General features: G+C 35.9%; 1 protein-coding gene across 1 annotated transcript in view; it reads right to left on the bottom strand.

Annotated features, from left to right (window-relative positions):
* The window catches only part of mtmr11 (myotubularin related protein 11), a 37,287-nt gene that overhangs the window by 5,794 nt on the left and 5,420 nt on the right, over positions 1-26,073 (bottom strand). The window contains exons 2-15 of the mRNA XM_084089002.1: positions 23,848-23,917; positions 15,822-15,958; positions 15,562-15,631; positions 13,068-13,207; positions 10,380-10,464; positions 9,255-9,402; positions 7,889-7,976; positions 6,504-6,592; positions 6,291-6,415; positions 4,507-4,585; positions 4,100-4,170; positions 2,814-2,986; positions 1,800-1,970; positions 704-919 (exon numbers count right to left, since the gene is read on the bottom strand). Coding sequence (XP_083945128.1) covers positions 704-919; positions 1,800-1,970; positions 2,814-2,986; positions 4,100-4,170; positions 4,507-4,585; positions 6,291-6,415; positions 6,504-6,592; positions 7,889-7,976; positions 9,255-9,402; positions 10,380-10,464; positions 13,068-13,207; positions 15,562-15,631; positions 15,822-15,958; positions 23,848-23,917 — 1,662 coding nt within the window. The remainder of the gene's footprint in view (positions 1-703; positions 920-1,799; positions 1,971-2,813; positions 2,987-4,099; positions 4,171-4,506; positions 4,586-6,290; positions 6,416-6,503; positions 6,593-7,888; positions 7,977-9,254; positions 9,403-10,379; positions 10,465-13,067; positions 13,208-15,561; positions 15,632-15,821; positions 15,959-23,847; positions 23,918-26,073) is intronic.

A 26,073-nucleotide genomic window follows, 5' to 3' on the forward strand; every position in this document is an offset into this window, starting at 1 on the left:
CTATCTAAAGGAAGGAGGAAGAGAGTAATCATATCTGATGCTTTTACAATGCACTTATTACAGGGACAATCCCTCTGGAAAAAGCTGAGATTAAAGGAATAATTCGATCTAAATATGAAGTCTGTCATTGTTAAGTCAAGTCACCTTTATTTTTATAGCGCTTTATACAACACAGATTGTTTCAAAGGAGTTTTACAATGATCATGTCATTCTGACCCAGTTTTATTATCTATTAATGTCTTCTGGGAAACACAGTGGATGGTGATTTGTACACTACCATTCAAATGTTTGGGGTCATTAAGATTTATTAATGTTTTTGAAAGAAGTCTCTAATGCTCACCAAGGCTGCATTTATTTTATTAAAAATACAGTAAGAACAGTAATATTGTGAAATATTTTACCATTTAAAATAACTGTCTTCTATCTGAATATTTTTTAAAATGTAATTTATTCCTGTGATCAAAGCTGAATCATTACTCCAGTCTTCAGTGTCACATGATCCTTCAGAAATCATTCTAATATGCTGATTTGCTGCTCAACATACATTTAGTATTATTATTATTATTATTATTATTATAAGATTATTATTATACAGCCCAGACCTTTAACCACTGTGCAACAACATCCCTATTCCTATACAGGAGGAATATATCATTGCTGAAATGCGACTGTTAACGTCGTCCTCACGGCAGATAACTCTTACCCAGCCGCGGTCCAGGTTGGTGTTGAGGTTTCCGTTGAGGACGGGTGGAGGACAGGAGGGCTGTGACACGGGTTGGGTGAAGCGGACTCGTCTCTGGCTGCTGTACTGCAGGGCCCAGTCCCACACCGGGGGGAAAGGTGGGTCAACCGGCTCCTCCGGGCCGCCCATGGGCAATTCCCTCAGGCCGTTTACTGGGGTGTAGCTCTGGGGAAGATGCTGCAGGGAAAAGGCAATAGAAATATGCAATACTTAACGATCAAAAGAGCATCTAATAAACAAAAATAGTTAGGCTTTACTGTAGCAACTGTTTACAAACTGTTTTCTAACAGATAGTTCAGTCTTTGCATCACTCCACGTTTTCTTTCTTTCTCTTAAATTACAAAATAATAACTTTGATAAATACTGCATGTCCATTTATTTACACTACTGTTCAAAAGTTTGGGGTCGGTGAGATTTTTTTTTTGAGAAGTCATCTCTTATGCTCACCAAAGCTGTGTTTATTTGATTAAAAATACATTAAAACCAGTAATATTGTGAAAATCCAAAAATAACTTTTTCTATTTGAATACATTTTAAAATGTAATTTATTCCTGTGATCAAAGCTGAATTTTCAGCATCATAACTCCAGTTTTCAGTGTCACACAATCCTTCAGAAATCATTCTAATATTCTGATTTGCTGCTCAAGAAACATTTATTATTATTATTATCAATGTTAAAAAAAGTTGTGCTGCTCAATATTTTTGTGGAAATGTCATTTGTTCAGAATTCTTAATGAATAGAAAGTTCCAAAGAACAGCATTTATTAGAAATAGAAATCTTTTGCAATGTTATACATTTTGCAATGTTATACGTTATCACTTTCTAAATAAAGTATTAATTTCATTCATAAAAACACATACTGACCCCAAACTTCTGAACGGTAGTGCATGTATTTGGTAAGTAGCCATGCAAAAAGAGGATAATGTACAAACGTATGATGCCTTATTGTAAAATCAACCCCTTAAGGGTGATGCAAGGCACAACAAGCAAAGATATTGCTGCATTATTTTGCAGATATTATTTTGACGCGTGTTGTGAAAGTATCTGTGCGAGTACCTGTGAGCGGCGACATCTCTCCCTCTGACTGTTGGCCAGGAGGCTGCTGAAGAGAGGAAGATGCACGCTGTCATGCAGAGCCAGCAGGTAGTCTTCAGTGAGCTGGAAGCGTGCGGGATACTGCGCCCACAGCTGCCACACACAGTCCAGAAACAGCAGGAACACGGGCGCCTGCCGGACACCAAAGCCGGTACAGCATAAAACAGAGCTCAATACAAACTGAAATTGAAATATCATGAGCATTTATTTCAGAAATGACAAAAGGGTCAGCTAAGCATCATATGTGCTCACAACCTCAAAATCCCGGTAAAACTACAATAAGGTTCATTAGTTAACATTAGTTAATGTATTAACTAACCTGAACTAACAACGAGCAATACATTTATTACAGTGTTTATTAATCTTTGTTAATGTTAGTTCATAAATATTCAGCTGTTCATTGTTTGTTCATTTTAGTTCACAGTGCATTATCTAATGTTAACAAATACAACCTTTGATTTTAATAATGTATTAGTAAATGTTGAATTTAATATTAACTAAGATTAATAAATGCTGTAGAAGTATTGTTCATTCTTAGTTCATGTTAACTACGGTAGTTAACTAATGAACCTTACTGTAAAGTTTTATCAACTTTACAATAAGGTTTCATTTGTTAAAGTCGGAATGGTGAAACAGAAGTTGCGATAATCTGTTCTTCCCTATTGTGACGTATATCTGAGTGAACCGGCTTCTCGAACAAGAAGAAATATAGTGTGGGACTTGATTTTGTGGAATTGGTTTAATGGTTGAGGTTTGCTATCGGTGGATCTCATGTGAGTGACAGGTTGCCCCGCCCTCGTGCCAGTAAACACGTCATCAGAGAAGAGAGCTAAGCATAAGAGACTTCTTCCAAAAACATTTTAAAAATCTTACTAACAAATGTTTGAAGGTTTGTCTACATAATCTCGCACTGTTATAAGAATAATCTGAATGTATGTGAGCAGATCACTAGGTTTCCTCCTTTCTTTCTTTTACCTCCTCTTTATCACTTTCACGGTGGTAGTTGATCCGGCTGAGGAATTTGTGTCCGGCCGTGATCCATTCTTTCTGAACCAGGCTCTGGAATCCAGCCACAGTCCTGCAGTGAGGGTCACACATGACCTGCACCAGACTGCAGACCACACAGTTCATGTCTCGATCCTCCGGCTCTGAGGGGAAACAGAGCAAAAACCAACACATCATCTGATGATCTGCAGTTCACCCTAGCTTTACACCTAAAACTGGAACAGTGGATGAGGGGGTTTCATCGCCCTCTCGTGGAGGTTTCTCAGTGTCTCTGCTCGGCACACATGTGGTGAACAGGCTTTTACAGTGATAGATAGGTGGGACAGCCTCATCTGAGAAACTCATTCCTCAAGTTATTCACTGGTTGTCAAGACACACAGAACATTGATGTTTATTGGAGGGCGGCTGCGGGTCACGTGGAGAAAAACAAATGATTTAGAGGACTGTAAAATGAAATGAGAATTTAAAGAATTGAAGGGCATTGCCAGATGTCGCTGTTTGTTGGTTTATGGGTTAGGAAAAAGAATAAATCACAACTGTGTGGTATGCTTTAACTTCTGCTAAGAGTGTGTCGTTAAAAAGAGATTAAATCCTATTGTTACAAACTGCAATCTTACTTGGTTTGAGATATGATTTCTAAAGATTTTTAGAAATGCACTTAGGGGTCAGATTTCAAGTAGCATCAAAACTGGCTTTGAAAAAATTTGCAATTGAGTGCATTATGAAAAAAGACTGACCGATTTTAGACAGTAGTACATTTGCTTAGTATACTCAAACTAGCGCTGAGTGTTGAAACTCGCGGTTATGGTAAGGGACGTGGCATTTCCCAAACAAGCTCAAAGTGGTAGACCAATCACAACACACCAGTCCAGCCGACCAGTCAGAGCACACTGCGCTTTTCAGAAGGAGGGGCTTCATAGAGACAGGAACTAAACAGAGTGTTACTGACAGACTGGGAAGAGAGGTGCTGCAACAATGTCGAATATGTGAAAAATAATGTGTTTTGAACATTCAAGCATTAAAACTTATTCTAGCAGACCCCAAAAACAAAATCAAGACTTTGAAAAAAGGGCATAATATGGCACTTTTAAACAGTAGTGCACACTCGAAGGCTATATTCATTTCTGTTTTCAGCACAAATTGGATTTTGCTGTATGCGTGTGAACAGTATAAAGACACACATGAGTCATTGTGTGCTAGTGGGGTGCAAAGTTCAGAGTCAGGTCAGATGGCCGTTAATGATCAGTGTGACTAACCTTGGAGAACAACAGTCATGTGACCTCCTCTGAGCAAACAAGCGACCTCTGCGGCTTTTCTCAGACAGCACCTGTGGAGACACAAGCACATCAAACACAGCTGGGTAAAGCATACAGACAGCGTGATACACTGATAAAGGCAACATCAACTGCATTGCACTGGAAAGTTCAAATTTAGTGCATTGCATTGTGGGATGCAGTAGTATGCTCTTTTACATACTGCACATTTTAGCAAATGCAGTGTAGGTCTTCCAGGTATTTTATGCATAGATGAGCTTCACAAGACGCATGTCTATAGTATACATACTATATAGTGCAGACAAAGTGATAGTGGTATGCTAGTCAGAACAACCACTGTCATGAAATTTCAATTTATATTCATGCACAACAGTACAGTACATATATACCTGGTATAGTCAAGCCAGCGAGTGCTTTCAAGTGTGGAGAGCCACTTGTCATCAGGCACCGATACAGATGATGAAATATCTGGGGGCAAAGAGAAAAAAATACATTTTATTGACCGACACATTGTAAAACTTACCAACAACAATACTGGTCAATGGCTAATATAAATATAATAAAATTTTATGATGTATTTTTTATTTATAATCAAACAAGTCCAACAAAACAAAAAAATGCAACAAGTGTGGCTAATAAATAAACATAATACATATATATAATAAATATAAATATAAAATGCACATTTTACATAATAAAATTTAAATATATAAAACAAAAATGCAACAAATGTAGCTAATAAATAAATAGAAATATAAAATGCACAATTCACATGACAAAATTTAATTACAGCAAACACGTCCATAAAATTGCTGAAATTAAATGAAACACTTATTTACCACACATTAGGAATTGAAAACTGGCCAAAAAACAAACGAAAAAACATTTGCCAACATTTTTTAACTCAAGAGGCAACTACAATCTCAAAACATTTTGCCGTCTTTCTTGCAGTCTATGCCAATAATCTCATAATCTATGTCAATATCAGTCTATCACGCCTTCTACTCTGAACCAATTGGAATTTTCCAGAATTCTATGGTATCATAAAACTGACCATGCAAAAATGCGCCGCACTCCAGAAAAATGTGGAGAAACAAAAGTCTGTGGTGGGATTGTGCGAGCTGCTCTTTGAACTCGCACCACTATGAAGAATGCTGCAGGCCAGTGTGGGTTCAACCACAGCAGGAATGTGAAGCCAGACAAAACAATAAGACTATCTCTGCAAAACTAAAATTGATCTTTTCAAACAATAGAAGCTCTTGACCTTTGTACACAAAATCTTCAGATCCCCACCCAAGTCTCCCAGTCTCAAAACAGCTGTTGTGCAAAGTCACAACATTTAACCACAAATGACGAAAGACATTAGAAAAAGTGAATAAATCTCAGTTTGGAACAACAGTGACTAAATGAAGGAATTTTCACTCTGGGGTGAATTATTCCTGAATTATTTCTTTAATAGAGGCCATATTATGCCCTTTTACAAAGTCTTAATTTTGTTTTTGGGGTCTGCTAGAATAAGTTTTAATGCTTGAATGTTCAAAACACATTATTTTTCACATATTTGACATTTTTGCAGGTCCTCTCTTCCCAGTCTGTCAGTAACGCTCTGTTTAGTTCCTGTCTCTATGAAGTCCCTCCTTAAGAAAAGCGCAATGTGCTCTGATTGGTCGGCTGGACCAGTGTGCTGTGATTGGTCAACCGCCTCGAGCGTGTTTGGGAAATATCACGCCCCTTACCATAACTGTGAGTTTCAACACACTACTAACTAACTCAACCAGACCTCGCCCCATTTTTTTATGTATGCCTGATTTAAATGAGGAATATTATGACGTCTTCTTTCCCGGAAGAAAACTCAACACTACAATCAAGTTCAGAAACAGTGACACTGATATAGAGAATAACTCCCTCTGGAGTGGCTTTGTGCTTTGGGACATTGCAGACCTTTTTTCATGCTCAAACAGCAACATTACACACTAAAGAAAGTTGAACATGTAAAAAAAAGCATAATAGGACCCTGTTTTAGATCCTGATGTGCTGTTGCACCCATCAAGCTTGCCTGGCCAGCATCACCAAGTTGGAAAAGCAACAACTAGCATAAACCAGTCTGGAAATGTAAGCTGGACTTTGCACCAGGGTCTCATCAGTTCATCAAAAATCAACTAAACGTACTGACCGCCCAGGCAAAGAGTCCGGAGTCTCGTGTGAGCCAGCTGGATATCTGCAGGTGACGGCATTTCCTCTCCCAGATCCACAATCACACACAGCTGCTGACCGCCAAAGAGCACCAACTCCAGGTTCCTGAGGATCACAGACAAGGGCTCTGTTCATCGATGGATGCTTGACTGCTGCTAAGGGATGTCTAAGTTATCTAGAAATGATGAAAAACCTGATGTCATCCTTCTCATGGTAGATGTTATTTTGGAAGCTGGCCATTCGTAGTAAGTCGCTGCCACGTGGATGTCGCCAGCACCATCGCTGAGGGGAGTTCAATTATTTATTATAAATGATAAAACATGCTTCAATATATATATATATATATATATATATATATATATATATATATATATATATAAACATTTGACATTCAGTAGACCAAACTGTCCCATATTAAAACAGCTCACTCTGAAGATGACTATAAATTGCACACAATGCTATCGTATTACTCCATAAGACTTAAAGGAATAGTTCACCCAAAAATTATCCCAGGTATATATGAATTTCTTCTTTCAGCCGAACACATAATATCCTGGCTCTTCCCAGCTTTGTAATGGCATTGAATGGCGTCCAAGTTTTTGAAGCTCTAAAAAGTGCATCCATCCATCGTAAAAGTAATCCATGTATTACTCCAGTGGGTTAATACATGCCGTCTGAAGCCGTATGTGCGTTCATGAGAGAGTCGAGTTCTGGTGGAAGGGTGACCTCTGACCCGAAGTATGATGCAGGACGTATGACGTAGGCGTAGCATAAGCTTAGGTGAGAACAGACTTTTCTTTTCTTACAAAAATGCAATGCTTCATTTCAGAAGGCATTTATTAACCCACTGAAGTTGTATAGTATAGATTACTTTTATGATGGAGGGATGCACTTTTTGGAGCATCAACAACTCAGGCACTATTCAATGCCTTTACAAGAGCCAAAATATTATTTAATATAACTCTTGATAGTGTTCTGCTCAAAGAAGAAAATCGTATACACCTAGGTTTGCTTGAGGGCGAGTTAATTATAGGATAATTTTTGGGTGAACTATACCTTTAAACTCTTATGTATTATTTATGGTGATTTTATGTATTTTCTGAAGCTTGACAGACTTACTCTTTATGAACTGTCAATGTACAGAAAGGTTTTCCATAGAAAAAATAGCATCCACTTTGGGAACAACATGAGGATGGGTAGCCTACATGATGACAATTTTAAGTTTTGGATAAACTTATTACTTTAAGGACAACATGAAACATCATTCACAAAACTTTACTTTTGCAATGTGACACATTTTAAGTCAAACAATGTTCTGTGAGAAATGCTGGGAAGGAATTGATTTTATCCTTATGTTTATATAATTTTGCCTTGCTCTGCAGCCTTGGTAAAAAGTATTTACATTTTGATTATGATAACAATACAAAGTATTATGAAAACAAAAGTTAGGAACATTCCATTTTGGAACATTCATCGAATACGTAAACAATGATTTTATCCTTATCCCATGTCATATTTAATTTCATGTTGTGTTTTAAAGGGTTGGTGTTTTGTAAAGGCATGTCAGAATGAACTCACTGGGATGCGTCCCTCATTGAAGTGGGCAAATGTTTTCTTGAGCTCTGTGTCTAGGACCCTCTGAGGAACCACATTGAATCTGGGCAGACTACAAGAACACAGAAGAAAAAAAGTGTTAGCAGTTTCCACATGCGATTATGATTGGATATCCTTGTGAAAACATTATGTGGTGAGCTCACATCAGGACTGCATTTATCTGGTCAAAAACAAAAGATTACTACAATTTAAAATAACTGTTGTCTATTTGAATATATGTTCAAATGTAATTTATTCCTGTTATCAAAGCATTTGAATAAGCATAAGCACAAAGCATAAGAAATTTAGCATCATTACTCCGGTCTTCAGTGTCACATGATCCTTCAGAAATCATTCTAATATGCTGATTTGCTGCTTAAGAAACATTTCTTATTATTATCAATGCTGAAAACAGTTTGAGTTTGTTTCAGGATTTGATAAATAGAAAGTTCAAAAGAACAGCATCAACTTGAAATAGAAATCTTTTGTAACATTATAAATGACTTTACTGTCAATTCTGGTTTATTTAATGCATCCTCGCTCAATAAAAAGTATTAATTTCTTTACAAGAAATAAATGACCCAAACTTCAACTTAAAAGTGTATAACGCATTTGGATAAGCATGCAATATGCAACTACAGCACACAGTAGTAATACACACCCTACAAAGTTCAATTAAACCATCAAAATATGAGGAAAATATTTTAAATAGGAGTGAAGAACAAAACACTAAACTTGGTTAGGGTATTTATCTGACCAAATTATTTGGCAAAAAAGGGGTAAAGTGCAGCTACAGGTTATATTTTTATGCAGAAAAAAAGTACACATTGACTACAACATAATCAGTTATTAATATATCATTGGTCTTGTTTTTGCATGCGTTCATAATTTCTTTGTATGACAGTTTGGCCAAAATTATGTCTGCACAATTTGACGTTTCATTCATTTACAAATAAAACAATTGACTCCAAGCACAACTACGCAATATGTGGAAAAAATAATTAACACATTTTTATAATGAATAAAACAGGGTGAAGATCACTTTTGGCCCATATGGTACATGTAGCTGTTATATAACTTCACTACTTTGCATATAAAAATCAGCAAGTGTGCCATGTTATGTTCAAATGATAAGTATTATTATTTAGCTTTTTCCATCCAATTTGTGTAAATTGTCTTTAAAAATGGGAGGAGAACACACCAAAGGCTATTCATCAGAGAGTATGTGTGAGCAGCATTTCACAGTAACCTGTTATGGTACACACAACATCAGTCATGTCTAAAAAGTGGAAAAACACCCTCTAATGTCAGTACTAAACTGAGCACAGGAGGTCTGAAAGTGGATCTCTACCTGGTGGACATCTCAAAGCGGTCATTGACAGAGCTGACCCTCCAGCCCGTGGCACCTGTCCTCTCCAGCTCCTGCTCCCAACCCAACGAACTCTCGAACCAGTTCATGGTGGGGTCACGCCGCCGGTTGCTTAGAAACTGCTTCATTTCTATAGACAGCATAGAGAGGCATTAAACGTTTGGACTGGTTACAAGATCCGGATTATGTGCAAAACCTCCCGAGAGCTGCAAACTCAATTTGCTTGCTGGAGAGCAAGTGGACTGGTGCAATGAACATGAACTGACTACAAACAAACCTTGACAAGGTTGAAAAAGGGCTAGAAGGTGACCTGTTTCAGATTACTTTCCATTATTCATCCGGTTGACGGTCACTTTCCTTCTCAGAGATGTGGCTTGGCTCACATTTCCTTCTATGATTCGTTTAAATATCAAATATGCGTGGGTCACACAGCTAGGACTGGGCAAAAACTATTATATTTCAAAATTATTCATCTTTTTGAAAATATAAATCACAATATTTATGTATTTGCTCTGAAATTGTTTGAAAAAAAAAAAAATATTTAGATAAAAATAAATCAAAGAATATTTTCCACACTGATTTTCACTAAATGATAAGAAAAAAATGACTCATTTCCATTTATATTCATCTGTATAATAATACTTAGTAAATGACATGTAGCTCATTATTGCTGTTTATTTATTAAGACTTTTAATTCATACGCATACATATACTTATATTAATACAATTTTGCTCACTCCTATAATACAGATCTGAAACTCATTTCCTCACTTTCCTGATGCTTCAAAACCTGACAAAAACTACTGAAATGAACAAGTTTTACTCTCAATTTATAAGTCGAAGACATCTGTTAATGAGCGCATCATTTGGAATAGGTCACATTCAAATTACTATGTAATGTAAAAAGTGCAAAACGTAAAAAGATCATATTCACATTTTCTTCTAAATTATAATCATTGCAAAAACCTTCAGGGACGTACTGCAGATACGCAAAAACAAACAAAAAAAAAAACTATAACTTTATCTATAAACACAGGATGTTCTCTCCTTGTGCGCTTTTATCTGTTGTGTCATAGTGGCTGTTTGCATTGATTATTAATAACTCACCAATACTGCCCAAAGCAGCATTTTGGAAGGAGACGATGGTCCCAGGTTTCAGTGGCTGGTAGGTCTTCGCAATGGTATACGTAATCTGAAAGCAAGTTAAAGTAGTGTGGCAGTCATTAGTTTGTTGATCAACAATAAGGCTTGAAACACACTCTACGCAAGTATGCACTGTGAACTCAAATACTAAGGTTAGCAGTTGGGGATGGTTATCATGGCCCTGGTGGTAGATGCTGTAACCAGACAACCTGGTTAAAAAAGGCAACTTTCTTTATTGACAGCCATTCAAAAGCATCCATGTGTTCTAATAAATTACATTTTTTTTTTACATTTTTTAATTACCATTTAATTTTTTATTTAAATGGCAATCTTTTTATATCTATCTATATACACACACACACACACATCTCTCTCTCTCTCTCTCTCTCTCTCTCTCTCTATATATATATATATATATATATCACACATCTCTCTCTCTCTATATATATATATCTATATCTATCTATCTATCTATCTATCTATCTATCTATCTATCTATCTATATATATATATATATATATATATATATATATATATAGATATAGATGGATATAGAGAGAGAGAGAGAGAGAGGTGTGATATATATATATATATATATATATATATATATATATATCACACCTCTCTCTCTCTCTCTCTCTATATCCATCTATATCTATATATATATATATATATATATATATATATATATATATATATCACACATCTCTCTCTCTCTCTCTCTCTCTCTCTATCTATCTATATATATCACACATCTCTCTCTCTCTCTCTCTCTATCTATCTATATATATATCACACATCTCTCTCTCTCTCTCTCTCTCTCTCTCTCTCTCTCTCTATCTATCTATATATATCACACATCTCTCTCTCTCTCTCTCTCTCTCTCTCTCTCTCTCTCTCTCTCTCTCTCTCTCTCTCTCTCTCTATCTATTTTTATCTATCTATCTATCTATCTATCTATCTATCTATCTATCTATCTATCTATCTAATCTATATATATACAGTACCAGTCAAAAGTTTGGAAACATTACTATTTTTAATGTTTTTGAAAGAAGTCTCTTATGCTCATCAAGCCTGCAGTTAAAAGAAAAAAAAGAAAAGAAAAAAAAACAGTAATATTATGAAATATTATTACAATTTAAAATAATGGTTCTCTTTTTTAATATACTTTAAAATGTAATTTTTTTTTGTGATGCAAAGCTGAATTTTCATCAGCAAGTACTCCAGTCTTTGGTGTCTTATGATCCTTCAGAAATCATTCTAATATGCTGATTTATGATCAGTGTTGGAAACAGTTGTGCTGCTTAATATTTTTTTTTATAACCTGAGATACTTTTTTCAGGATTATTTGATGAATTAAAAGTTAAAAAGAACTGTATTTATTTAGAATAGAAATCTTTTGTAAAAATATACACTACCGTTCAAAAGTTTGGGAACAATAACTATTTTTTTTTAAAGAAATTAGTACTTTAATTCAACAAGGATGCGTTAAATTGATAAAAGGTGATGGTAACGATTTATATTGTTAGAAATGTTTTTATTTTGAATAAATGCTGTTTTTATGAATAAATGCTGTTAACGTTTTACTCATCAATGAATCCTGAAAAAAGTATTCCAAAAAAAACAGCACAACTGTTTCCATCATTGATAATAACTGAGTATTAAATCATCATATTAGAATGATTTCTGAAGGATCATAAGACACCAAAGACTGGAGTACTTGCTGATGAAAATTCAGCTTTGCATCACAAAAATAAATTACATTTTAAAATATATTAAAAAAGAGAACCATTATTTTAAATTGTAATAATATTTAATAATATTACTGTTTTTTTTTTTTTACTGCAGGCTTGATGAGCATAAGAGACTTCTTTCAAAAACATTAAAAATAGTAATGTTTCCAAACTTTTGACTGGTACTGTATATATATATATATATATATTATATATATATATATATATTATATATATATATATATATATATATATATATATATATATATATTTTTTTTTTTTTTTTTAATATACAAATGTATTTAATGTAATTTAATTTAAGACTATTTTGCCTATGTATATTTCCTTTTTGGCTCTTAAAAGCATGAAATGGAAAAAATCCCATCTGCATTTGTGCATTTGAGTTTGAGGCCATTAAGATTTAACACTTTTATTTAGCAAGGATGCATTAAACTGATAAAAAGTGACAGTAAACCATTTATAATGTTATAAGATAAAAAAAAAAAGGCTGTTCTTTTGAACGTTCTATTCATCAAAGAATCCTGAAAAAAATGTATCACAGTTTCCACAAAAACATTAAGCAGCAACTGTTTTCAACATTGATAATAATAAGAAATGTTTCTTGAGCAGCAAATCATCATATTAGAATGATTTCTGAAGGATCATGTGACTCTGAAGCCTGGAGTCATGATGCTGAAAATTCAGCTTTGATCACAGGAATAAATTACATTTTATATATTAAAATAGAAAACAGTTCTTTTAAATTGTAAAAATGTTTCTCAATATTACTGTTTTTACTGTATTTTTGATCAAATAAATGCAGCTTTGGTGAGCATAAACATTTTTTAAATCGTACCGACCCCAAACATTAACAGTAGTGCATGTCTAGCCGTACAGTTTTCCTTATTTGAGGACAAACCTCCACAGCTTGAGTATCAGGTGTGAGTCTGTCGAACAGGAAGCAGAGAACACGCAGGTCTCGGCAGTACAACACCAGTTCCTCCGGGGTGAACTTCAGGGAGCAGGTAGGGGTCACGAGCTTGGTGCGCGATGGTCCCACTACAACAGACATTACTATGTATTAGGGGTCGCACAGACTAGTCAACTAGTCGTTTTTAAAGGGTTAGTTCACCCAAAAATGAAAATTCTGTCAGTAATCACTCACCCTCATGTTGATCCAACCCCGTAAGACTTTCGTTCATCTTCGGAACACAAATTAAGACATTTTTGATTAAATGAATTCACGTAATGTACCAGAAGCGCTGCGCTGTTACATAAGGTGAATTCATTCAGAGGCCCACTCAGTCGAAAATGAATAGTTGAATAAAGATGTTATTTTTGTTGTTTTTTGCGCACAAAAAGTATTCTCGTCGCTTGATAAACTTATGGTTGAGCCACTGTAGTCACTTGGACTATTTTCACGATGTCTTTACTAACTTTCTGGGTTTGCAAGTTTCGATCCCATAGAAGCCTATGGAGGAGTGAGACAGTTCTTAGATTTCATCAAAAATATCATAATTTGTGTTCCGAAGATGAACGAAAGTCTTACGGGGTTGGAACAACATGAGGGTGAGTAATTATTAGTAATTTTGGGTGAACTATCCCTTTAATGCTCTGCCATGATGCGTTAAGCCTGACGTCGCTGATCATGGCCTATAGAGGGCGCAACAGGATAAGAAATCTTTGAAGTCCACTTTTACACTCCGTTGAAACAGTTGAAATGACAAATAAATGCATACTCCGAGAGCACTCCACAAGATATGATTGATTATACCATCTAGATGCTCAAAACTGAACGAGTGAATGCACGTTTTAAACAGTTTATTGCACACGTAAGTTAATCACCACTCTAAACTAATGCGATCCTGCATTGTAACGCACACACATGCAGACATTAGCACGCACACAGAAACATTCAGTAGAGCAGAAACTTACTGTCAACACTGTTCTGTGATTTATCAATAAAATAGCTTAGAAACTGAAAAGTTCTTGCATCACTTTCTTAGTAACTAAAACCCACAGCTTCACTATTAGTACAGAGACACTGCCAAGTAGAATTAATTTACACACATTTGCTCTCACACTAATGCATTCATATAAAAATGTAATCTTTACTGTGCTACTTTATCTGTATATGATTTAGAAATAGCCTTGTGGCAGCGCTGAATCATATGCCATAAATTGAGCGTCAGCGTCAGTTCTGGCAGGCCAGGTAGTCAAGACGCTGCTAATGCTGTTTGCTAACAACACTGTCCCGTCAGCTGATCTGCTCCAGCTGAGCTGCATTAGCTCGTTAACTCCCCTCGCTGCTCAATGGCCAAGCTCAAACAAGGCGCCTTATTTAAAGCACATTCAGTTTGCTCATACATGCTTGCTGCTCGCTTCTGCTGATCTGTACGCTGGTAAAAAGCTGTTTAATTCCTTCATCTAGCTTGTTTCTCAGAAGGTGGCTTAGTCATTTCTTCATAGTGCTTACACTAGACCGTCAAAACAGTTCAAAGTCAGATAATTCTAGGTAACAGCATGTTTTAGCTATTGCAGTCTTGAATAGTCATTTCATTAATTAATTAATAATTTTTACCATAATATAAATTGCTAAATTAGGGTGGCTCATATGACACCATTCGAGACACTCAAATTCTGTTTTGGGGGGAATAGCTCATCTAGTCAAAATAATGTGAGAGCCCTTATGCTGCTGCTGCATCCCCTCATGCTGATAATGCTGTCCCTATATGCGGCTGCTATCTCCTCATACTGCTGCTGTCCCCTGACTTCTGCTAATTCATGGGTGGTCAGGACTCATCTGATTATAACATATTGCAAATTATCCGTATATATTCGTAGATTACTAAGCATATAAATTGTTAAAATAAATCATCCTCTGTGTCTCAGAGGATTGCCAGGTGTGGTTTTGTTTGGGGGGATATTTTAGCTAAACTGTGTGAGCGTTCCCTAATGCTGCTGCTGTCCTCTGACTCTCTGCTATTTCATGGTGCTCATGAAAGGTCAGAGGACTCCCTGAACAGAGCCATACCGCCAAATTTCAATTCAGGAACATCAACTTGTTCCTGCAATCTATTCAATAAAAATACTTTATTTTTATTGTCTGTGTGTTCTTGACTTAATGGACCTGACAGAACTTTGTATAAGACAACCCGCTTCAGAGTCTCAGCTCGAGGTTCAGGCTTATTTGTTCATTAATGACGTCATCAGCGACTAGTCGACGACGACTCGACTTTAATCACATAAATGTCGACTTTAAGTAAATCTGAAGTTGTTCAACCCCTAAAATGTATTTAAACATTGGGTTAAAATGTGACTTAAAAATGTTCTTGGCAGGTTGTATGAAGACCGAATGACCGACCAATCGTCTGTCTGTCTGTCTGTCTGTCTGTCTGTAAAGATTGCCTCACCTGCCACAACTTTGTCAATAGAGGCGAGAGCTACGTCATGATCTCCTAGCAGCACGGGATCTGCATTATCCTAGGAGAAAAGGAGAAAAAGAAGACATCAAGATAAATATGTCTGCAGAGGATGTAACACTAGACAGCCAGAGACTTTATAAACGACAAAAAGCACTTCACAGTTCACAGTAAGGCTCAACTTTACACAAAAAACAGAGAAGCGCCTGGATTCTCATTCCGGAAACATCTCAGCAATCTGTGGCACTCACGTCAGGTTTCTGGCTGTCCTGAGGCACGAAGGCTACTCTGAAATGAGTGCAGAACAGAGTCCCAGACAGCCAGCCTCCTCCTTCCTTAGCCGTCAGCTTCTTCCTCACCAGGACGGCCCGCTGCAACACACACTCTCCTGAAGACCAACACACAAATCACACACATGATGAAAACTGTTAGCTTGGAGTCATCTATACTGCTTAAAGTTTACTATAGCAACAGGAAAATGTGGAAATAAAAATCACACAAACATCTGGTTTTTAAGTCAAAGACAATCTTCAAAGGCTCTGTAGGCCACATATATAAAGCATATGTGGTATTTCAAAAATAGTTTGAGGGAAATTATGAGTCTGTTGACATAAAACACACACAATAATAAAAAATAAGACATAGGACAGAAGTTTAATGCTGGTAGAGCCTCTTAAAGCCGCCAGAGTCAGGCATGAACACGCTCTCAACACATGAAATGAGTCGGGTTGCTCTTATTGCTCTTGTGGTCACTTTGCAAAGGCGAGTTCCTTGATTTTATGACTCTCAAGGGTGCGTCGGACCTCAAAGCTCATTCCTGAGGCATCATGGGAGCAGATGTCAGAGAGAACAGGACGGAAGCAGAGAGATCGGACTGTCACGGTGATTACTGGACTATTATAAAAACGGAGCGCTTAGGATTCACTGGACAGTTTCATGAGAACTGAAAATGTTTCATTGTTGTTATTTTTTACTAAATCTAAAACTATCAATTTTGAAATTATTTAAATATGTAATAATGAAATATACACTAGCTATATAGAAAATATTTAAAAGAAAATGTAAAAATAACAAAAATGCACAAAAATCACAACAAAATTACTAAAATGGAACATTGAAAATATGAAATAAAAGGTCATTCAAAATATTAACAAATAAGTATTATACATTATAGTATATAATATGTATTAGCAGCGACAACGTAACCTCTTATTTCTCAATTTAGCTCAAAATTAAACCGTTTCAATCATAATTAATCACACTAATTCATTTCAGTTTGAGATTTGCTACTGTGCTCATTTGAACCACACATCCAGTTTCATTTGTTTTTGTCAGCATTTATTTTCCATTACCCTTCACTTTCAGGCAAGAATAGCGTGCGCTACCACAGCCATGCTATACCTCTCAGATTCACATCAGCCTGATTTCTTTTTCAAGGTTTTAGGCTACCGTATGACGTCACGTGAACGAGGAACCATTAAGCATGGCCACATCTCACATTCCCAGTCTTAAAAGAGCAAACATCTATCTTATCATTTCAAAAGCTTTTACTTAAAACATTGCCGGCAAGAGTTTACTAGTAGGACTGAGTTACAGTGACTTTAAACCAGTAAGATCAAGAAGATCTTTTTTATAGAAAAGCACACAAAAAATGTCCCTACCTCACATAATTAGCTCACAGTCCTAGGCTCTTAAACAGCAATAAAATTAAATAAAAAAAATAAAGTAAAACAAATAAATAATAAAAAATATAAAATAAATAAATAATAAAAATAAAAAACTTAATAAATATAAATTAATAAATTAATTAAAATAAATAAAATGAAAAAAAAGAAAGAAAGAAAAATTAAAATTAAGAAATAAATAAGTAATACATTAAATGGGTAGAAAATACAAATAAGTAAGTAATAAACTAAAAAAAGTAATACATTAATAAATAAACAAATAAAAATTAACAATAAATAAATACAAATTAAATAATAAACGTGTATGTGAAAAAAAGTAATAAATATAAATTAAAATAAACAAACAAACAAACAAACAAGTAAATACATACATACGTGGTTTGCTAATAGTTTAGCCAATAACAAAACTTCTCTGCCTGTCAGTCATTTTGAGCTGGTTTGCTGCTAGAACTCAGAACTTACTGGAGTTTTGTCCCAGTTACAGGAATAAACCACAAAGTCAAATAAAAAAAATGCACTAATGCAGCTAAATAATACCATCTGCTGCAGACACTGCCAAAAAACTAATTCCTTTCTTTTCACCCACCCTACAACACAAATAAGAACATACTAACTCTACATAACAATTAAACAGTATCTCATGGGGCATGTTTAAAATTGCACACTACAATATTACCTATACTATTTTTGAAATATGCAGTAAGTGTTCAATGTGATTTTTCTGTATGCATCTGCCTAAACGAGCAGTACAACCAAAGCACTCCAAAAAAATGTTGCTTCACACAATGCAGTGTAAGTGCTAAAAAAAAGTGCAAAATGACTCATTTTAATTCTGAGATGCTTACTGGATGCCATTCTCTAAATTAAACATGACAAGGTCACGTTACAACAATGCAGTGTACTACATGTTTGAATAATTTATCATTGCATTACATATATATCTTTTTAAATAGCAGCCTTATACAGTATAATCTACTCTTTCAAAATCCTCTGACCTGTTCACCCCCAGGGACCGATTCAGTTTCCTCTGTCCTGCGTTGGAGGGTTATCAGAGATCGTGTGGATGGAGGTCGAGACTTACACATGACTGCGTGTGTGTCCACGGGGATCTGCAATGTGAGCCCTTTGACTCAGAATGGTTAATCTGCGTTTGTGCGCTCCATATTCAAACCACTGTGGATGGATGACACTTGTGATATCTATAAGCTTAGACCTCTAAGATTCAAATGAATTAGGATCCCATAACAAAGGAGTAGTCATGACATGTGCTGCTTCAGACTGGTCTTCAACCAAGAATATTATCTATCAACACTGCCTATATTTTACTACTGTATTTATGTCTATATTGTACTAAGTTTTTGAAAGAAGTCTCTTATGCTCACCAAGGCTGAATTTATTTAATCAAAATACAGTAAAAACAGTAATATTGTGCAAAATTGTTACAATGTAAGATAACTGTTTTCTGTTAATATATCAAAAAAAATAATTTATTCCTGTGATGGCAAAGAATTTTGAGTGTCACATGATCCTTCAGAAATCATTCTAATATGCTGATTTGCTGCTCAAAAAACATTTCTTATTATTATCAATATTGAAAACAGTTGTGCTGTTTAAGATTTTTGTGGAAACAGTGACACATTTTACACGTTTTAATTTCAAATATAAATCTTTTGTAAGTTTATAAATGTCTTTACTGCCACTTTTGATCAATTTAATGCATTCTTGCTGAATACAAATATTAATTAAAAAAATATAGAACTGACCCCAAACATTTGAACTGTAACATTTGAACTGTTCAAAATGAAAATGCAAAAGTAATTTGACACTATATGTTTGACAAACTAATGCTGTCAGTACTAACTGTATTTTTGTAGCTGTCAATAAACAAAACTGCTTTCATACATCCACTAAAAACAACTGCCACACCAGTTGATTAAAAAAAAACACTTCTCACGAAAACTTTCCACCTAATTCACAACACTTGCATACGCACATGAATTTAATCTTCACCTCGTTCTAATGTATATGAATTTGGAGTATTCTATATTAGTGACCGAGGTAGTAATTTGAGTAATTTGGTCGGAGCCGATAGCCTCGTGGGCAGCGCACTGAAATGTAGCTCCGCTGCGCTTCAGGCGACCCGAGTTCGAGTTCTGGCTCGCGGACCTTTCCTGATCCCATCCCCCTCTCTCTCCCACTTTGCTTTCTGTCTGTCATAATAAAGGCAAAAACACCAACAACAAAAAAATCATGGCCTAATGTAAGAGAGTCAGACTTGTAACACGAAGGATGTTCGATTCTCAATACCAGCAGGAAAATGTCAATACCCACGACTTGAGCCCTTGAGCTTGGGCATAGCCAGAACTTTATTTCAGGGGTGGCCAGATAAGACCCAGTGATTTTGTTGGGATGGCAAATTTCTTTTTTAAATCCTGCTTTAAAATCTAGAGAAAATAACTTAACATGCAATCTAACTGTGATCATGTATAGCCTGCGTGGAATACCTTAAAACGAATGTGGAAAGGAACACACATAAAACGGATTTCAACAAACACTGGTTAAACATTGGATCATCGTTCCTATGTAATGATTGCATTTTTGCCTGGCATTAATTCTCTTTCATAGACAAGGAGTCTCAGACACAAACGCTATCAATCCATACCATAACCGGTAGAGCTCCTTGAGTAGCCTATAACCAATCAAACGGCTTGTAGTTATCAGTAAACATTGCAAAATAAATGTTGAAACGTTTTTTTAAAAAGTTATTAAAATGCAACAGCGTGTTCATTTATATTTCGTGACAAATGGCTGTGTATTTCTGTGGCTGCGTACGATGTGCATTTTTTTAATGTAATGTAAGGCTACAGTGTGAGTGAGCGTGTGTAACCATGTATAATATCTGTTAATTTTGTTGGCTAAACCTCAAGTTTTTTTTTATTCCACTGCGCTACTTTTACATTCTTTTTCTATGTAAACATGCACTTGAAGAACATTTTTGACCGTTGCGCTCGCGTCTCGCTCTGCTATGTTTTTGTTTATGCTCGTAAAGCATGCATTTGCAGCGTTGCCATGTCCACTTATTATAGGCATCTTTGGGCTTGTTATTTTTTTTCATATTAATAGGTGAAGTGACAACTTAGTTCAGCTGGAGTGTGTACATGGCCTTTGTGCCAGTGTCATAGTTCTTTGAACTGAGAAAAGTCTGCTGTTAAAGCAGTGAAATTGATTTTGCAACAGGGGTGTCCAGAGAGGTAGCCAAGCTTCAATAATGTATGTGCACTAACTTGGATGTTAAATGCAGAGGATAAATTCTGAGTATGTGTTACCGTACTTGGCCATCACATCACATATTATAAGGGTCTTCCGGACACCCTTTTAGAAGCACATATATTTAAGATCTATATCTTTGTTGAAAAGTTCATTTTAAAATGACACATTTTATTTTCATTTTATAAGGCCACCAAGAGCGGCGTACGAGTGGTTTCAGTTGTTCCTACATTTTTTCGTAAGTTTAGAATAAATTTTAGAATGAAAGATATTGATGAATCATGATTTATTCGTAAAAAATGTTCGTACACAGATTTCTTAGTGAATGAGACTTGCTAAAAAAAGTCAAATTAGTTCTGAGAAAATAAAATATGAAAATAATGCAATAGATTTAGACGTCTAGACATTTAAAAGTGTGGTTTAGCTGTCCAACGTTTTGGGGCAACTGTATTAAATGCCCTTGAGAATTTATTGAATTCACAAATGTAAACAGTAAAAACACAGACAGGTGTGTGTGTTTGGAGTCCAAACAGTAAGACTCTGAAAGCTGAATAACAACAAAGACTAAGCCGTGTGTGAGCAGAGCGTTGAGGTTAGCAGCGGCTCTATTAAATGTTGATGCGTTGGGAATCGCTCTATGCTCCCAAAGGGCCACTGAGAGTAAGTGCTGATATGAAGCGTTACAGATTAGGTTGTCCGGGTCGGACTCACGGCTTGCCAACATTCCTGAATAAAGCTGCTGCTTTAACACAGTGCTGACGCTGAGATTATGGTGAGGGGCTGCTGGGGTTCGACACACACTCAGCACACTAAGCGATTGTTTTCTGAGACCATTCACACCCACATACACAGACTGTTATTCTCCCACACAGACCACAACCATCCAGACCTGGTGCTTTCCTTTTGGGATCAACTACCTAAAAGCAGCAAAGCATTTGTCAGTAGGGTTTTCAAAACAGTGTAACTTTTCCAACAAAGAGCGGAGTCACATGCCAAAACACTACATCACTGTTTTCGTGTGTCACGTTGTACTAAATAAACACACTCTCCTAGAATATTCCCCTCTCTTAATATTCAACAATATTATTGATCTGACTGTACTCACGCTGCTGTATGAGAACTGAGCTGAGCTGGACGATGACAATTTTTTTTTTGCAAAACTGTTTTATAGATAAACTAAATTAATAATTGATTATCTTTACAGCGGAACTAAGTTAACACTGAACTGACTTCAGTTGAACAACAGCTGAAATGCATGTTTTTCCTGTTATGACTGTAAAGCTGCTTTGAAACAATCTGTATTGTATAAAGCACGATATAAATAAAGGTTATTTATAGTTATACGTAGATATGCGTTATTTTATCATTGTTAAAGGTAGGGTAGGCAATTTTCGTAGCAGCTAGCAATAGCAAGCTAGCTTCGAAAGCATGAGGCCCCACCCTCCCTTCAGAGCTTCTCCAAAGCCACGCCTCCTTCAAAACACATGAACGAACACAGCAGAGTTTGCATAGCGTCACGAGACGAGAGATGGCGTTAAGTCTGCTTTTTAAAACAATGAAAAGAAGCAATGTAGGAGAATAGTATGCGAAAAACGGTGGGAAACTCTGTATATTCGTGCAGTTCCGATTTTAAGCTTGTGACATATAAACGCACACATCATCCCGATCATTTAGCGTTCTATTTAGCGTTTTATTTAGCATTAGCATTTTATTTAGCATTCATGTAAACACTACGTTCAGATTCATCAATCGGAATGAATTAATTCAGATTTGAAACAAAAGGAGTCCGTGTTAAAGGCATAATATGTATTTTTTTTGCTTTAAAAATATAAAAAATCACTATATCTATGTTATATATTTTTTAAAGTTGTGTATTTACATTATCCCGACAGTTCCAATTAACTTCTAAATCCAGAGAAATTAATATTTTAATTCGAAGACACGGACCGTGTCTTTATTTCCGTTATGTCGCAGTCAATGGCGTCATATCCGCGTTGTCCCTGGTTTCCGCTCGTGCTGCCATGGTAACCAGAGCTATGAACCAGAGCCCTCTGATAGTAACCAAGACGACAGACGTGGACCACTGTTCGCAATGTCTATTTGCACGCTGTTGTTGTTTCGTTCAAACATTATGGACCATGGCAAGCAGACTTTGGATAAAAAAGGAGAACTAAAACGAGAATCAATATCAGCGCGGTGTTTTCGAGATGCCGAGAGCTCCCATAGACAGTATATAAACGAGAGCTCCACGTCCGAGACTTCGACTGCTCCTACATGTACTTTATTAAACAGGTGAGCACATTTACATAAAACTAATCAATGTTATATAGTTCAACAATGATAAAATGTCAGAATATGATCTGTATGTTATTCTAATGTTGATCTAGCTTAACGTTACTGCTAACGTTAGTCTCATACAGACAAACTAACAAATAAGTTACATTTCAACACATTCAAATGCAGTTTAGTGTGCTAGTGTAATGTTAGACCAAGTGAAACAGCGCTGCGTTACCTCACAAGTTTAATTCGTCTAATAAACTGACCTGTGAGTAGTGATTCTGCGTGTAGTTCGGTAGAATGAAATGTCCATATTCCTTTTATATCCGCGGGACTCGCGTCGCGTGTGGAGCTGATAACAGTCTCTTAGCAATCCCGAACTGCTTCATATCACAGTCATGATAAAAGCATCGATGTATTCAGTCATCCATAAACATTATTAGATCGGTCGGCTTGACGTTGACGACAACATCCATAATTCTTAGCAAATGTTGCGTCATCAAACTACGCCTTTGTTATTGTAAATAGGTTAGCGACCCCTAGTGGAGAAAAAATCCCATACTGTACGTTTAACGTAGCTACTGTTCCTGACTTTTTTTCAGCAAGAATGCATTAAATTGACCAAAAGTGACAGTAAAGACTTTTATTATGTTACAAAATATTTCTATTTCAAGTAAATGCTGTTCTCTTGAACTTTCGATTCATCAAAAAATCCTGAAAAAAGTTGATCATGTTTTCCACTAAAATATGAAGCAGCACAACGGTTTTAAAAATGGATCAAATAAGAAATATTCTGATTTCTGAAGGATCATGTGACACTGAAGACTGGAGAAATGATGCTGAAAATACAGCTTTGATCACAGGAATAAATTACATTTTAAAATGTATTAAAATATAGTAAAAGTCTTTTTGATCAAATAAATGTAACCTTGTAACTTCTGAATGCTAATGTAAATGACTATCAAAAAATAACCCCATAGATAAAACATGGAAATCCTGTTGATAAATCTCAACGTTATAAAAATAAGCTTGCATTGTGAGACTTCACCTGGTAAACAGCAGAGGCCGAGCACATCTCTCCCCCGCGCGTGAAGGCTACTGTGGCTCATCATCCTCTCCTGTAGCAAACACACACAAAATAAAGAAATTAAGTTACAAAACTGGTGGATTAATGGATTCATTTTACACAATATATTCATCTCAAAATGCATTCTAATCATCTGGTTCAGGAAGTTCAGAACAATAGCAACCTAATTAAACAGACATGTTTATGCTAAAAATACCTACGCCTTAGCCTTCTGATGGTGTGAAACAGGAAATGAGGTCTAAAATTGATATGCACTGGTCAGAATGGTGGTTTGTTTTTACCCAGATGCAGGAAAGCACTTTGTGGCTCTATATTTCAATGCTTTGCCTAAATAGTCTTTCAGGTTTCATTTCCCATTGCAACTGAACCACAAAAGTAGCTTCATTTACAAGAGGCTAGAACTGCACATGCTGATGTTATCGTCCCATTTAAAACAAAGCGTCTTTCATTTGCCGTCCACTGCTGAGTAGAACAGAAGTATAACAGGGGTGACATACTTCCAGTGGTCTGAACCCACAGCACCCATCACACCGCAATGGAGAGTTTAGGGTTGGGCAACGAGTAATCGTGATTAATCGCATCCATAATAAAAGTTTGTGTTTACATAATATATGTGTGTGTACTGTGTATAGTTATTTAGTCAATATAAATACACACATACTGTATGTATGTGTATATTTAAGAAAAATTTGGTATTTATATATAAAATATTCATATATAATATAAATTATGTATAAATATATCTACAGTATATACATGCAAATTTTTCTTAAATATACACATACATATGTGTGTATTTATATATACAAAATAATTATACGCAGTACACACACATATATTATGTAAACACAAACTTTTATTTCGGATGCGATTAATCGCAATTAATCGTTGCCCAACCCTAGTTTGAACCAGAAGCATCTGACTACATCATGCACATAATAACTGCAGTTATTCAAATGTTCAGAGTTAAATTAAAGTGCCTGTATTATGCTTTTATATTATTAAGAGTCGAAACAAGTCTTCAGCAATTCCATCTCATTTCTCTTTACACTACATAAATTTGCATAATGCCAGCCTATGGTCTTCATTGGCTGCCTGTGAACAACGTCTACTTTGACCCGCACTCAAACACTAGCTGAGGCCTGGAAGAGTTTGGTTTGTGTTGTCGACATGTTGAGAAGACTGTTTTCTGCACTTTAAATGTACTTCTAAAGGACGAGGACTCTGGCTCGAATTGATATGGTAAAACCGACACCATTGTTACTGTTCTTATCACTGTGTATCAAGTGCTGAGGAAGACTCCAGAGCTGAAATTCAGATATAGTAATGGGCATTTTGTTTACGAGCTGTAAGCGGTCGGCCAATCACAACAGACTGGGACATCGACCAATCAGAGCACAGCAGCACTCAGAAAGGAGGGGTTTAGAGAGACAGAATGCTTCTTGGATGCATGTAAATCTATTGTAGGAGACTCCAAAAATAAAATTAGGAAACTTTCCTTTAGGAACGAAGAAAAAAAAGAAAGAAAAGAAATTAAAAGAAAATCTATCCGACATTACAGTGGGTTCAAGTAGCAAATAAAAAAATATTTTTCTTAAAAAAAAAAAAAAAGATTCAATCAATAAATAAAAAAAACAGTTCAACAATCAAGAAAAGTTTTTCTAAACTTTGTATACGATGATATTAATTTTTTTTGAGGAAATACTGTTTATGTATAGAATATTTTTTACTGGCTCAGTTCAGTTTTTATAAATTTATTCTAATTGCTGAAATTTATTCTAATTTATTCTAATTGCTAAAGGCTGAAAACATGGGGCTCGTCTGGTGCGGTTCGACTGAAATATGAACGCAACACGGACCAAAGGCATGTAAACGAACCAAAAACGGGACATGATGTCACAAGATGTGACCCTAAAAACGACAGAATGGTCAAGCATACCCGTTATTTTTCTCATCATAGTCAATGTTTCCCATCACAGTTAAGTACAGCATCAGAACCGCGTCTCCTCGCAGCAGATCTTTGTTTGTGTGTGACGGACGGATTCCTGACGTTGTTTTGACTCCTTTACAAGTTCTTCACGAGTTCTCAGCTGGTCCAAATACCATCATATGTCGGCTATGCACATACAACGAGTGCATTTAGCTCAGCACACAGCATTGTTTTGGATGTTCGGTAAGTTCTGTCAC

The sequence above is a fragment of the Abramis brama genome (assembly GCF_963993115.1).
Source record: "Abramis brama genome assembly, chromosome: 17".
Classification (NCBI taxonomy): domain Eukaryota; kingdom Metazoa; phylum Chordata; class Actinopteri; order Cypriniformes; family Leuciscidae; genus Abramis; species Abramis brama.